Raw genomic sequence first — 12,387 nt, forward strand, 5'->3', positions numbered from 1 at the left:
GTATATGTCATTTTCACACATAATAATAATAATAATGCCTTGTCTACCATATCATTTTCTTTATTTTAGCATTGCCACTTCTTAGGCCTACTGCAGTTGTCAATACTTCCAATAGATAGCGCAGGTGAGACGTTATTCTTTTTAGTCATTTTAACATACAGTAGGAAGGATACTGGGGTCTGTTGAGAGAGGAATTACATACAATACGTTTTCATGTTTGTCTTTTTATTCAACAAACTTGAACACAGAAAGTACCTTAGAAAACAAGCAAAAGACACGCCATAAGATGATGGTCTGTTCTGAAATACTGAAAAAAGACAAGTTATGGGAAGTGTTTTTAAATGATTTCATACAGCAAATCCTATTGTAGGAGACTAAGTGTTGGTACAGTGTCAGAACCATCAACATCTCATCAGACATTTCTCTCCAATCTCACAGTGAAACTCAACAAAAGACAATTTGCTGTGCTCAATTCAAAGTCCCACTCTTGTGTTTGTAAAAGACATGAATATGCTAGCCTATAACTATGTATCCTCTACTCAAAGATAAAGCATAAAACATCTAACGATCTACGTAATTTGAAAAGTTAACTGGAACACTGATAAAAAAATTCACAGAATTGTGTCTAACACAATTAATAATTCTCTATTTTTCCAAAAAGCATGAAATACTGCAGCTTTACAGACATGATGTACATTGTCAACTCATCTTCATCGTAAGAAGAAACAACACACAAAGAAAACATCAAAAGAGAGATGGGTATCAAACATTGAGTATTTTGAGTGACTTTGCAAAAAAAATTAAGAATCACAAAATCCATAAATAAATACATTAAACTGTGTTTTTTTCTTCTTCATTTGATTACACTTTTTACATTAGTGAAAGTATTATTTATTGTATCAACTATCCCTACACTAAGGCACATGTTTTTTGGGGGCTAGATGTTCTGCTCTTTCTGGAAATTAAATATTTCAAACAGAAAATAATTGTAATTTATTATTTTCATTGGTTCAACACATAATGCTTAGTGTGCCATGCAGCCAGGAGCCTGTGATAATCATGTATTAGAATAACCATTCTGAACCAGAAGTAACCGATTACCAGGCAGCTATTAGCCTCTTTGTCATAACCATAATACATACCGAAAGTAACTATAACACTCAAAAAAGTAAAAGCTACACTATGTTTACATATCACAAAACATTGGATAGCCTCTGGTCAAATGGATCATTATTCATCAAAAATACTTGGGTAGAAACATTTCAAAACATTATACACAATATGGTGGACAAAAACTATCTAAAACAGTTAATGGAATGCTTTAAATCCTCAAGGTTAACATCCAATATAATCTCACTCTGTTCCCTAACCATGGGTCCCCTCAGAATTCCCTTCTCTAAATGGGTCTGGCCAGCTGTCTTTTATACGAGAAAGGCACAGTCTGAGTCTGTTTGTCATCAGGGGGAGATTACATTATGTTCCATTTGGGGTTACAGCATTACATCAAATCATTGTATAGTGGAGGAGTAAGGGAGCGGGAGGCTGTGGGCTATGGAAGCTAAGCTCAGAGATGCCTGTAAGAATGGATACTCACTGTCATTGTGTATAGAGGTCTGAATGAAGACGCATGACATCCTGACTATGCAGCTGAACCACAGCATACCCCCTTATCTTTTCCTTCTGAGTCATATATCACATATAACAGTGCACAACAGCACAATGCTTTAGCCAGTGTCTGTCAATTAATCTACACTAGTCAACCCCTGGTTGGCATGGCATCCTATTTCCGCCCTTACTCGAAGTGATGCCCTCCAGTTTTAGACAGCAGAGAGGTCGATCCGATTGGCTGAGTTGGTGCTTTTGTCCCATGTGTTCATCTTTGTGGGGCTCGCCCCTCCCCTGTTTCCATTCATCTACAAGAGAAAAAGGAGAGCACACACTTGATCTCACATTATAAGTTGAATTCACTTCTTTCTTCTTAGCCAATTAGACACCTCTATCTTGGTACTCACAACGTCAGAATTGAAGGGTTTCACATTGATGTTGCGAATGGAGCTGCTGGTTAGAGACCACACCTTGGTTTTGTGCTTAAAGGCAGCTCTGACCTACCGCAAAACAGCACAACCATGAGTAGGACCAATAACAGATGCAATGTTTCATAAACCTCCCCGGACATATTAGAAACAAAACAAACTATATCAACACTATAACACCATGTGGGGTGTGCCTTACCTCAGAGTTGAGAAGGCAATGGAACAGGAAGATAAAGAATCCCTTTAGAGAGAAAAATCCACATGATTGTATTCAATTACTGTAAATAAAGGCTATTGTTAAAGATATTTTATGAAATGTATTCGATTGCATAATGGCACATTTACAGTACGCTACTTACCTGTAATGAGTTGAAAACAGCAAACATGTACTGGAACATCAGTGCGTGATCGTTGATGGCCAGTACCCCAAAGATCCAGGAGATGCCCAGAATAGGAAGGAGCACAGCCACTGCCTTTGCAGTCAGCCTATACACACAGAGAGAGACACAGAAACACTAAATGTCAGCAATCTATAGTGTATTAATGTCAGTCTGACTGAGTCAGAGTTTGGATAGCATCATCACCATGATGGTTTCAGCCCTAAGAACAGAGATGATGACTCACTTGACTGCGTTGGCATCGCCATGAACCTTGTAATTCTCTGAACTAATACGAGAGATGATCCTCGTTACAGATATAAGAATCACAATATTCACCTAAGTAAGAGAGAAAACAACACATATCAGTTAATGTCTAAATATCACTTTCATGAACAAAAAGCTTGAGCTCCAGTGATTAATTAGCTGTAAATTGTAAAGTAAATAACGGAAATAAACAAACAGTTAGTGGTGATTTCTTCAGTTCTCTTACCACAATGACAAACAGTGCTGGTGCCACAAACGCCCAAATAGCCCCATTCTTCAAGGACAGCCAACAGCTGAGGGAGGGAGGAGAGAGATAACAAGCTTGGTCGACATCTCTCACATTATACTTCCCATCTCCATTTACTCTGTAAACTACTTATACAGTACATAAATATGCCTAGATACATATCTCTTAATTCATGGCAGTTTCATGGCACCAGTATTGATATTTTAACTATATCCAATGGCACAGAGTGCTGCCAAGTGGTTTTGAACGTCCAGGTTGGAGTGTGTTGACTCAGTGACTTACTTCCCAATCTCTCCATAGCTGTCCAAGGCTGATGTCATAGAGACCACACATATCACCAATGGAGACCCTGGGAGAAGAGAGGACATGTTAGTTACAAGATAAAAAGATATCACACACATCATGACATCTCTAACATTACATTGTTTAGTATATGCTTCCTTATACAGTATTGACTTCAGTCTAATGTTTTCTAAATCAGGTTTGGCAAGGAGTGTGAGATGAAAATTAGCAAGACCGACAGTGGAGGACACCGGATGTATTTTAATTCCCACCAACATGGTTCTAGTCTTGGTCATGCTTTCATCTGTTTTAATGAGTTGCTTAGTCCACAGAGATTTACAGACTTCCCCAGCAAAGAACAATTCAACTGTTACGCTAAAGGAGGAAATGAAGAATAAAGGGTCAGGAGCCTGATTTCACTGCTAACAACAGGAGCTGTAAATTACCAAATGGCAGTGTTTAAAAAAAAACTTAGGCTGGACACATCTACACTCCTTAATTTGCTGTTGGCCACAAATCGCAGCATTACTTCGGCCAACAACATAGGAAATGATAAAAATGGTAACTTATTTCTATGAATCACTCCAGCATGTGGAGGAGACGCAGTGTTCCCAGAAAGCTAAAAGAAACACACACACACACACACATTCTCCTGTTTGTCCGTCCACTCTGGCTAACAGAGACCTGTGAAGTCTGAAGGCCAAACTAGAGGTCTGCTAAAACCAGACCTTAAAGGACAACATTTGAATTGTGGGAAACATTGTTCATGATTAGTCTTTTGAAGCACAGCATGTAGCTGCAGGTGTACGTGGAAAACCGATTGATCCAGTTTGAGATGAATAAAAACATGTGGATCATTAAGACATTTGTGCCTAAAATGGACCATTGATACAGTTACAAGATGTACCCCAGCCAATCCCGTAGTAGTAGAAATGCTTGCTGCCCTCTGAGCCGAAAACCTTGATGACCATGCTGTAGAGGTGCAGGCCCTCCACCAGCATCCAGGCAAACGCACTCAGGAAGAAGAAGTGGAGCAGCACAGCCATCACCTTACAGGGCAGCTGGGAGAGGAGAGGGGTTAAAGGTTAAAACTAGGGTACAGTGTGCATCATTATCTCTGTTTCACGCTCTGCCTCCTCTTCTTTATCATCACCATCATCATCATCATACAGTAAGTGCAAATCACTTCCTGGTTCTAGCCAATGAGATCCTCTGACTCTGGTTATGAGGTGCTTACCGTGCCTGGGTCAAAGCAGAAGCTGATGAGCAGCAGGATCTGGGCCACCAGGATGGCAAAGGACAGGTTGGCATGGATGTGGTAGCGTTGGTTACGGATAGTGCTCACTGACCTGCAAGGCCAAACACAAATAGAAACATTGAATATTACAAGAAATTTATAACATAAGTTTGATATAACATTTAATCATAATGGGGCGAATACCACTCACAAAGAGCATGTGTGACACACATGTGAGGTGCTTTGATACGTTTATTTTGATTGAGTCAGTGAACAATAAAGATGGAGGGATACTCACGACAAGATTGCAAATGTCACCAGTGTGATGGTCAGACAGAAGATAGATATAGAGCAGCCAATGTAACTGATGGTTGATAACGCCACCTGGTGGGCCTTGGTTAGCTGTGCAAACGTGAGAATCATCACAATTCAATAAAACATTCCAGACACAAGTTTGATGTTTAGATTCATGTTCGGGCTGATTAATTTCAAAATGATACAGACCAGAATATATTGCATTGAACACATTACTAGAGAAATAATGTAAAGCTGAACTGAGAAGAGCATTAAAACAAAGTAGTGATTCTCTAGAAGGGACACAGTGTTTAAACTGAGCTGAGTTTCACTATGAACCAACACTGCCCTCTGTGGGATATTTATGGTAAGTAGCCAAGTTTGTGGACATACACACATCCTTTAAAAACGTAGGTGCTGGGCTAATAAAGAATACTTGTGAAGAACAGGAAAACCTGCACACTGTTTATGCTCCCAATTCACCGATTTATTGACAACGTTTCGATCCAAAACGGATCTTTTTCAGGTCAAAAAGACCTTATACACATTTCACCTCACATGACCATTACGCACATGATGGACGTGTGGAAACAATTCAATTAACTTTTGTGCATAGTCAATCATAATTAATCACGGAGGTACATATGGTCATAAGTGATTATATACATACAAATTGGTCCGAGTTAAAAGCTAGGCAAAGGTTAAAAAAATATTACATTGGAAACTTTTGGAATACCATTACGCGCAGGACACGCGGTGGCCGTAGATATAAATACAGTGACCTATTTCAAAACAACTTGTGCACTTCTAATAATTTAATATCAATGAGATGTGCACATGTAGTAGTTACAGAACATCTAATATGTACAAAATTAACAAGTGGCGAACTGCATGTCAAGACTATTCAACGTAACATATCCGTGTAATAAATGGTCTGATATCAAATTATTGGTTCAGACCTTCAGGAGACATGGTGGACAAACGGTGAATCCAATACAATTATATTTTCAGTGGAAGATTATCAGTATCTCCCTTTACTAAGAGCCTTAACGTGTTCGATAGCAGCGTATCCCAGATGTTGTGACTAGCCTCCATGAAATGCGCAGCCCTGAAATTACTCCTGTGTTCTGCTATCCTTGTTTTCAGAGAATAGCATAGCATAGACCACAAATACACTTGATCAGCTATACCATTTATTTTGTAGAACACGTAATGATGCCTTTGCCCGTGATGGGGTGATTGGACGTTGTGCATGTGTTCGTAAAGTTACAATGGGTACATCCGCCACATATGTATTTACCTTCCGGCACATTGTCTAGGAAGGTGCTACGTGGCACTGGGGGAAGATCAGACCTCACCACCATTTGACTGATGTTGTGGGCGCGTCTGAAGACTACCTGTGATCATGATGTGAGAGTATTTTTGAATGATACGGTTAAACTGTTGGGGGGGGCTGTCATTCTGGGACATAGTAACCATCCCGTGCGTCATGCAGCCATTCCTCTGGGTAACCCCGTTGTCTGAAACGCTCATCCAGACAGTGCGCTTGTTTGTCATAGTCATTCTGTCTACTAACGGTCCTGCGTATGCATTGTCTGCATATGTTATGGCTGATAGAGAGGCTCCTTTTCAAGGAAACAGGGACTTCCTATCCGTCGGAATCCTGTATAGGTCCGTGGCGATTCTATGGACCTGATTAACACCCTTATGAAAATGGACAATATTGATTTGGGGATGCTACTGGTTTGCTTTGATTTTGTCACACCCTGATATGTTTCACCTGTCTTGTGCTTGTTTCCACCCCACTCCAGGTGTCGCCCATTTTCCCCATTATCCCCTGTGCATTTATACCTGTGTTTTCTGTTTGTCTGTTGCCAGTTCGCCTTGTCTCGTCAAGCCTACCAGTGGTTTTCCCGTACTCCTGTTTTTATGCTCTAGTCCCTGTTTTCTAGTCTTCCAGGTTTTGACCATTCTGCCTGCTCTGAGCCTGCCTTCCGTTCTGTACCTTGCGACACTGCCCTGGATTACTGACCTCTGCCTGCCCTGAGCCTGCCTGCCGTTCTGTACCTTATCACACCACCCTGGATTACTGACCTCTGCCTGCCATTCTGTACCTTTTGGACTCTGCTCTGGAATACTGACCTCTGCCTGCCCTTGACCTGTCGTGTGCCTGCTCCCTGTTTTTGGAATAAACTTTAATAAACTGTCTACATCTGCGTCTTATCCTGAGGTCTGATAGTACGAACTGGCCATGACTGACCCAGCAGACTCGGACCAGCTCCGCAACGCCATCTCCTTCCAAGGAACCACCATTGGGAGACCCGAGGAGTTACACTGAGGTCTTCTGGAGGAATTCCAGACATTGGCAGAACGCCATGACTGTGCCTTGAATACATTGCTGGAGCAATTCCAGAGGATTATCTGTGAGGCCGCCGGCCATGACAGTAACCTCCCAGCCCCCCCTCTACAGGGCACCCAGGCTTCCCGAGAACCCCGCTTACCTCCTCCGGAACGCTTCGCTGGAGGGTCAGGAACCTGTCAGGCATTTCTCTCTGTGTTCCTTTATCTTCGAGCTGCAGCCCTCGTCCTTCCCCTCGGACTACTCGAAGATAGTGTATCTCATAACGCTAATGTCCGGGAGGGCTCTCGCCTGGGCTACTGCAGTGTGGGAACCACAATCTGCCATGTGTTTCAGTTTAGAGGAGTTCGTGGCTGAGGTGAAACAGGTTTTGGATTCTTCATTGTCCGGGAGAGAGGCTGCCCGGAAGTTACTCAAGCTTCGCCAAGACTCCCTACAGTGTGGCGGCCTATACAGTTGATATCTGCATGTTGGCTGCCAAGAATGCCTGGTTAAGGAGGTTAAGGATGAGCTCGCAACCCGGGAGCTGCCTACGGCTCTCGATTCGCTCATCGCCTTGACCATCTGGATCGATGGGCGGCTACAGGAACGTAGGAGGGAGAGGTCTGATTCTGGTTCCAATCGCTCGCCAAAGGATCCCACCTTGCCTCCGAGGAACTCCGGAAGTCGCCAGCGTCTATGTCCCTGAGAGGATTCGAGTTCCCCCGAGAGTCTCAGAGGTCTGCCGACTCTCCTTTTTCGGAGCCAATGCAACTCGGCAGCACTAGGCTGTCACCAGCCGAGCTCTTACGTAGACATACCACCCAGAGTTGTCTGTATTGCGGAACTGCCTGTCATTGTTTCTACCTGTCCTTTAAAGAGGCCAGGCTCATCAGTAGGTATGAGTACTCTGGTGGGCCTCCCCTTACTTGCACCCCTATTCATGTCATCCTGCTGTGGGGCGACCAGTCTAAATCTCTCCGGGTTCTCGTTGACTCTGGGGCTGACAATAGTTTCATGGATGCCACCCTGGTGTCTGAGCTGGGCATCTCCACTCAGCCCCTCTCCAGTTTCCTGGACATTAGAGCCCTGGATGGACGCTCTATAGGCAGGGTTACCCACAATACTACTCTTATCTACTGGTGTGTGTCTGGGAACCACAGTGAGTCTATGCAGTTTATGCTCATCAAGTCTCCTCAGGTCCCCGTGGTATTGGGGTTGTCTTGGCTCCAGTTCCACAATCCCCTTATCAACTGGGCTGCTGGTACTATCGTGGACTGGAGCCCGTTCTGCCACGCCCATTGCCTGAAGTTCTCCCGGGCACTACACCACCCCGGGGATGGCTGTATTCACTGTCGGGTCTGGGGACCAAGGCTATGGAGCCGTACATCGAGGACTCCCTGGCTGCAGGGGGTATCCGTCCATCTGCCTCCCCCACCGGCGCAGCGTTCTTCTATGTGTAGAAGGACAAAATTCTACGCCTGTGCATCGACTACTGGGGCCTCAATGACGTCACGGTTAAGAACCGCTATCCGCTACCACTCATCTCCTCGGTTTTCGAGCCGCTCCAGGGGGCCACTATCTTCTAAGTTAGACCTGCGGAACGCCTACAACCTGGTACGGATACGGGAAGGTGACGAGTGGAAGACAGCCTGCATCACTGTTAGCGGACACTATGAATACCTGGTGATGCCATTCGGTTTGACCAAAGCTCCTGCTGTATTCCAGGCTCTGGTTAATGACGTTCTCCGGGATATGTTGAACCGGTTCGCCTACCTCGACAACATACTCATCTTTTCCCTGCTCAGCCACTGGGCTCTCATCCTTCGAGTGCTCCATGGGTTACAGTCCCCCGCTCTTCCCAGAGGAGGTCAACATACCCTCTGCCCAGATGTTCGTCCGCCACTGTTGGCTTACCTGGAAGAGAGCTTGGTCCACTCTTCTCAAGACCACCTCCAGGTATCGTTGACAGGTGGATCACCACCGGATGCCGGGTCCCCGCTTTTGTCTTGGGCAGAGGGCATGTCTGTCTACTCGGGATCTGCCCGTTTGGGTAGAGTCCCGCAAGCTTTATCGGCCCTTTCCCTCTGCTGTTGCCGGCACCCTCCGTATACATACCACGTTTCATGTATCAAAGATTAAACCTCTGACTCACTGCACAATGTTTCCTCTTTCTGTTTTCTGTTTGTCTGTTGCCAGTTCGCCTTGTCTCGTCAAGCCCACCAGTGTTTTTTTCCCGTACTCCCGTTTTTCTCTCTAGTTCCTGTTTGGACCATTCTGCATGCCCTGACCCTGACGTTCTACTGTATACCTTGTGACACTACCCTGGATTACTGACCTCTGGCTGCCCTTGACCTGTCGTTTACCTGCCCCGTTTTTGTAATGCACTTTTACTTCGAACGGTCTGCATCTGGGTTTTATCCTGAGGTCTGACAGATTTTGAATCCCTTCATACAAACATCACCCATCTCATTTATATCAAATAATTATTAGAGGTACACAAGTTGTTTTCAAAATAGGTCAATGTAATTATACTGAAGAGAAAAATAACATTCAACGATTTCACAGTTCATATAAGGAAATCAGTCAATTGAAATAAATTAATTAATCTATGAATTACACATGACTGGGCACCCCCACGGGTGATGAAGCCAGATGTGGAGGTCCTGGGCTGGCGTGGTTACAAGTTTTGAGGCCAGCTGGATGTACTGCCAAATTCTCTAACATTACATTGGAGGCGGCTCATGGTAGAGAAATTAACATAAAATGATCTGGCAACAGCTCTGATGGACATTCCTGCAGTCAGCATGCCAATTGTACACTCCCTCAACTTGAGACATCTGTGGCATTGTGTTGCGACAACTTTTTAGTGGCCTTTTATTGTCCCCAGCACCTCTGTAATGATAATGCTGTTTAATCAGCTACTTGATATGCCACACCTGCATGCATTCTTAGCACAGGATAAATGCTCACTAATAGCGATATAAACATGTGTGGACAAAATCTGAGAGAAATACGTTTTGTATTTTTTACTGTTGCCTAGGTTTTAACCGATTTTGTATGTACAGTATACAATCCTTTATGTCCATATGTACCTCTGTGATTAATTATGATTGACTTTGCGCAACAGTATCTCTACTTGCACATCATCTTCTGCTCATTTATCACTCCAGTGTTAATCTGCGAAATTGTAATTCTTCGCTGCTATGGCCTATTTATTGCCTACCTCATGCCTTCTGCACACACTGTATATAGACTTTCTTTTTTTTCTACTGTGCCACTGACTTGTTTATTGTGTTATTGGCTTGTTTATTGTTTATTCCATGTTATTCCATGTGTAACTCTGTTGGTGTCTGTGTCACACTGCTTTGCTTTATCTTGGCCAGGTCGCAGTTGTAAATGAGAACTTGTTCTCAACTGGCCTACCTGGTTAAATAAAGGTGAAATAAATAAAATATTTGTTTCCACACCCACCATGCGTCGTGTGTGTGTGTGTGTGTGTGTGTGTATATGGTCATGTGAGGTGAAATGTGTATATTTTGGGATGTGAGAACTCGAAGATCCGTTTCGGATCGAAACATTGTAATAAAAAAAACAATGTGCAGGCCTTCCTGTTCTTTACATGTTCATGGTAAGTGACATAGTTACATTTAAAAATAAACGTCAGACACTGAGAAGATCCTGAGCGGCGCAGTGGTCTAAGGCACTGCATCTCAGTGCAAAAGGTGTCACTACAGTCCCTGGTTTGAATCCAGGCTGAATCACATCTGGCTGTGATTGGGAGTCCCATAGTTGGTGCACAGTTGGCCCGGGGTAGGTCGTCATTGTAAATTAGAATTTGTTCTTAACTGACTAGTTAAATAATAAAAAAATATCTTGCCCATACTTCTGATCATGCCATTCTTTTGGATGTCATTTTATGGCTTTTATTGCATGGCTAGCCTCTACGGCAGGAAGTTACTTCAATATGTCTGACCTCCTTAGTGCTTAGTGTCCTGTCCAACCTCCCTGGCCAGTGCCAGTCCCAGTGCCAGCCAGTAGAGTGGTGTGATGTCGAGTGCTGGGCTTTAACAGGGATCAGTGACCCTCATTACTAGTGTTCTCACTGGAGGACCTGTGTGCTGGACTGGACTGGGTAACACTGTCACCATTTTAAAGCTGCTGTGGCATGGTAAAGAGAATAACCCCCTGACCTGAATCTCAATGAGGTCCACTCTCAAACTATGGTGCTGCACATATGTCTTGTCCTTGACAATTGTATATCAAGGATGATTCCCCTTTTCTCTTCCTCTGTGTGTGTGTCTAGTTACAGGTAACTGCCAAAATAATGGAAACGCTTGAGCAAATGAGGGATACAATGTACTGTATATTGAAAGTAGGGGCTTCCACAGTGGTGTGGTTCCTGAGTTAATTAAGGAATTAACTAATAGGATGACAATGCCCCCATCCACAGGGCACAAGTGGTCACTGAATGGTTTGATGAGCATGAAAACAATGTAAACCATATGCCATGGCTGTCTCAGTCACCAGATCTCAACCCATCTGAACACTTATGGGAGATTCTGGAGCAGCACCTGAGCCAGCATTTACCACCACCATCAACAAAACACAAAATTATGGAATTTCCCGAGGAGGAATGGCGTCGCATCCCTCCAATATAGTTCCATAAACTTGTAGAATCTATGCCAAGGTGCATTGATGCTGTTCTGGCTCATGGTGGTCCAACGCCCTATCAAGACACGTTATGTTGGTGTTTCCTTTATTTTGTCAGTTACATGTATATGACTGTGTGTGTGTTGTACGGCATGTTTCTGTTTTTTTATAGCTGAGGTTATTTCCAGACATTGAGGTTTGATTCTCCATTAACTGCAGCGTGTGCCTTGTCATTTGGCCAGTGGAGCAGTCACAGCCTTCCAGAATAGGGATGCGTGGGATGTTCCCATCCAGCTGAGGGATAAGGCTGCTGCCCACTAATTAGAGAGGGACTTGAGGAAAGTATAGCATCAAGGAGACGACTGCTTCAATACATTACTGAGTAACGCAACAAAAAGGATGGTTATCCTTTTCTATTTTGGGAATCTATTCAGGATGGATGGTCAGTCACCACACTCACAGGGTGACTATTGCTGGCCTTTTGATAACGGAGGAGGGTTATTGTCTCTGGCCTCTATTGCCTTGGTTACCATTTAGGAGAATACAATGCACTAATGGTGATGAACTGTGATGTGATCTGGACTGTGTTCCAATAAAAGTTTGGGGTACAGGTTTATGAAGAAAGGGAGATTGTGGCCTTCATGGTATGATATTGACAT

The 12,387-nt window shown here is 43.6% G+C and overlaps 1 protein-coding gene across 2 annotated transcripts in view; it reads right to left on the reverse strand.

Annotated features, from left to right (window-relative positions):
• Positions 1-207: 207 nt before the first annotated feature.
• The window catches only part of LOC110535948 (adhesion G protein-coupled receptor D1), a 44,335-nt gene continuing 32,155 nt past the window's right edge, over positions 208-12,387 (reverse strand). For both annotated transcript variants that reach the window (XM_021621356.3, XM_021621357.3), the window contains 10 exons: positions 4,742-4,845; positions 4,444-4,555; positions 4,114-4,267; positions 3,207-3,273; positions 2,904-2,970; positions 2,658-2,749; positions 2,393-2,519; positions 2,233-2,274; positions 2,013-2,105; positions 208-1,913 (listed from right to left, as the gene is read on the reverse strand). In XM_021621356.3, coding sequence (XP_021477031.3) covers positions 1,818-1,913; positions 2,013-2,105; positions 2,233-2,274; positions 2,393-2,519; positions 2,658-2,749; positions 2,904-2,970; positions 3,207-3,273; positions 4,114-4,267; positions 4,444-4,555; positions 4,742-4,845 — 954 coding nt within the window. In that variant the 3' untranslated portion in view covers positions 208-1,817. The remainder of the gene's footprint in view (positions 1,914-2,012; positions 2,106-2,232; positions 2,275-2,392; positions 2,520-2,657; positions 2,750-2,903; positions 2,971-3,206; positions 3,274-4,113; positions 4,268-4,443; positions 4,556-4,741; positions 4,846-12,387) is intronic.

The sequence above is a fragment of the Oncorhynchus mykiss genome, chromosome 11 (assembly GCF_057628025.1).
Source record: "Oncorhynchus mykiss isolate SJ-2025 chromosome 11, ASM5762802v1, whole genome shotgun sequence".
Classification (NCBI taxonomy): Eukaryota; Metazoa; Chordata; class Actinopteri; order Salmoniformes; family Salmonidae; genus Oncorhynchus; species Oncorhynchus mykiss.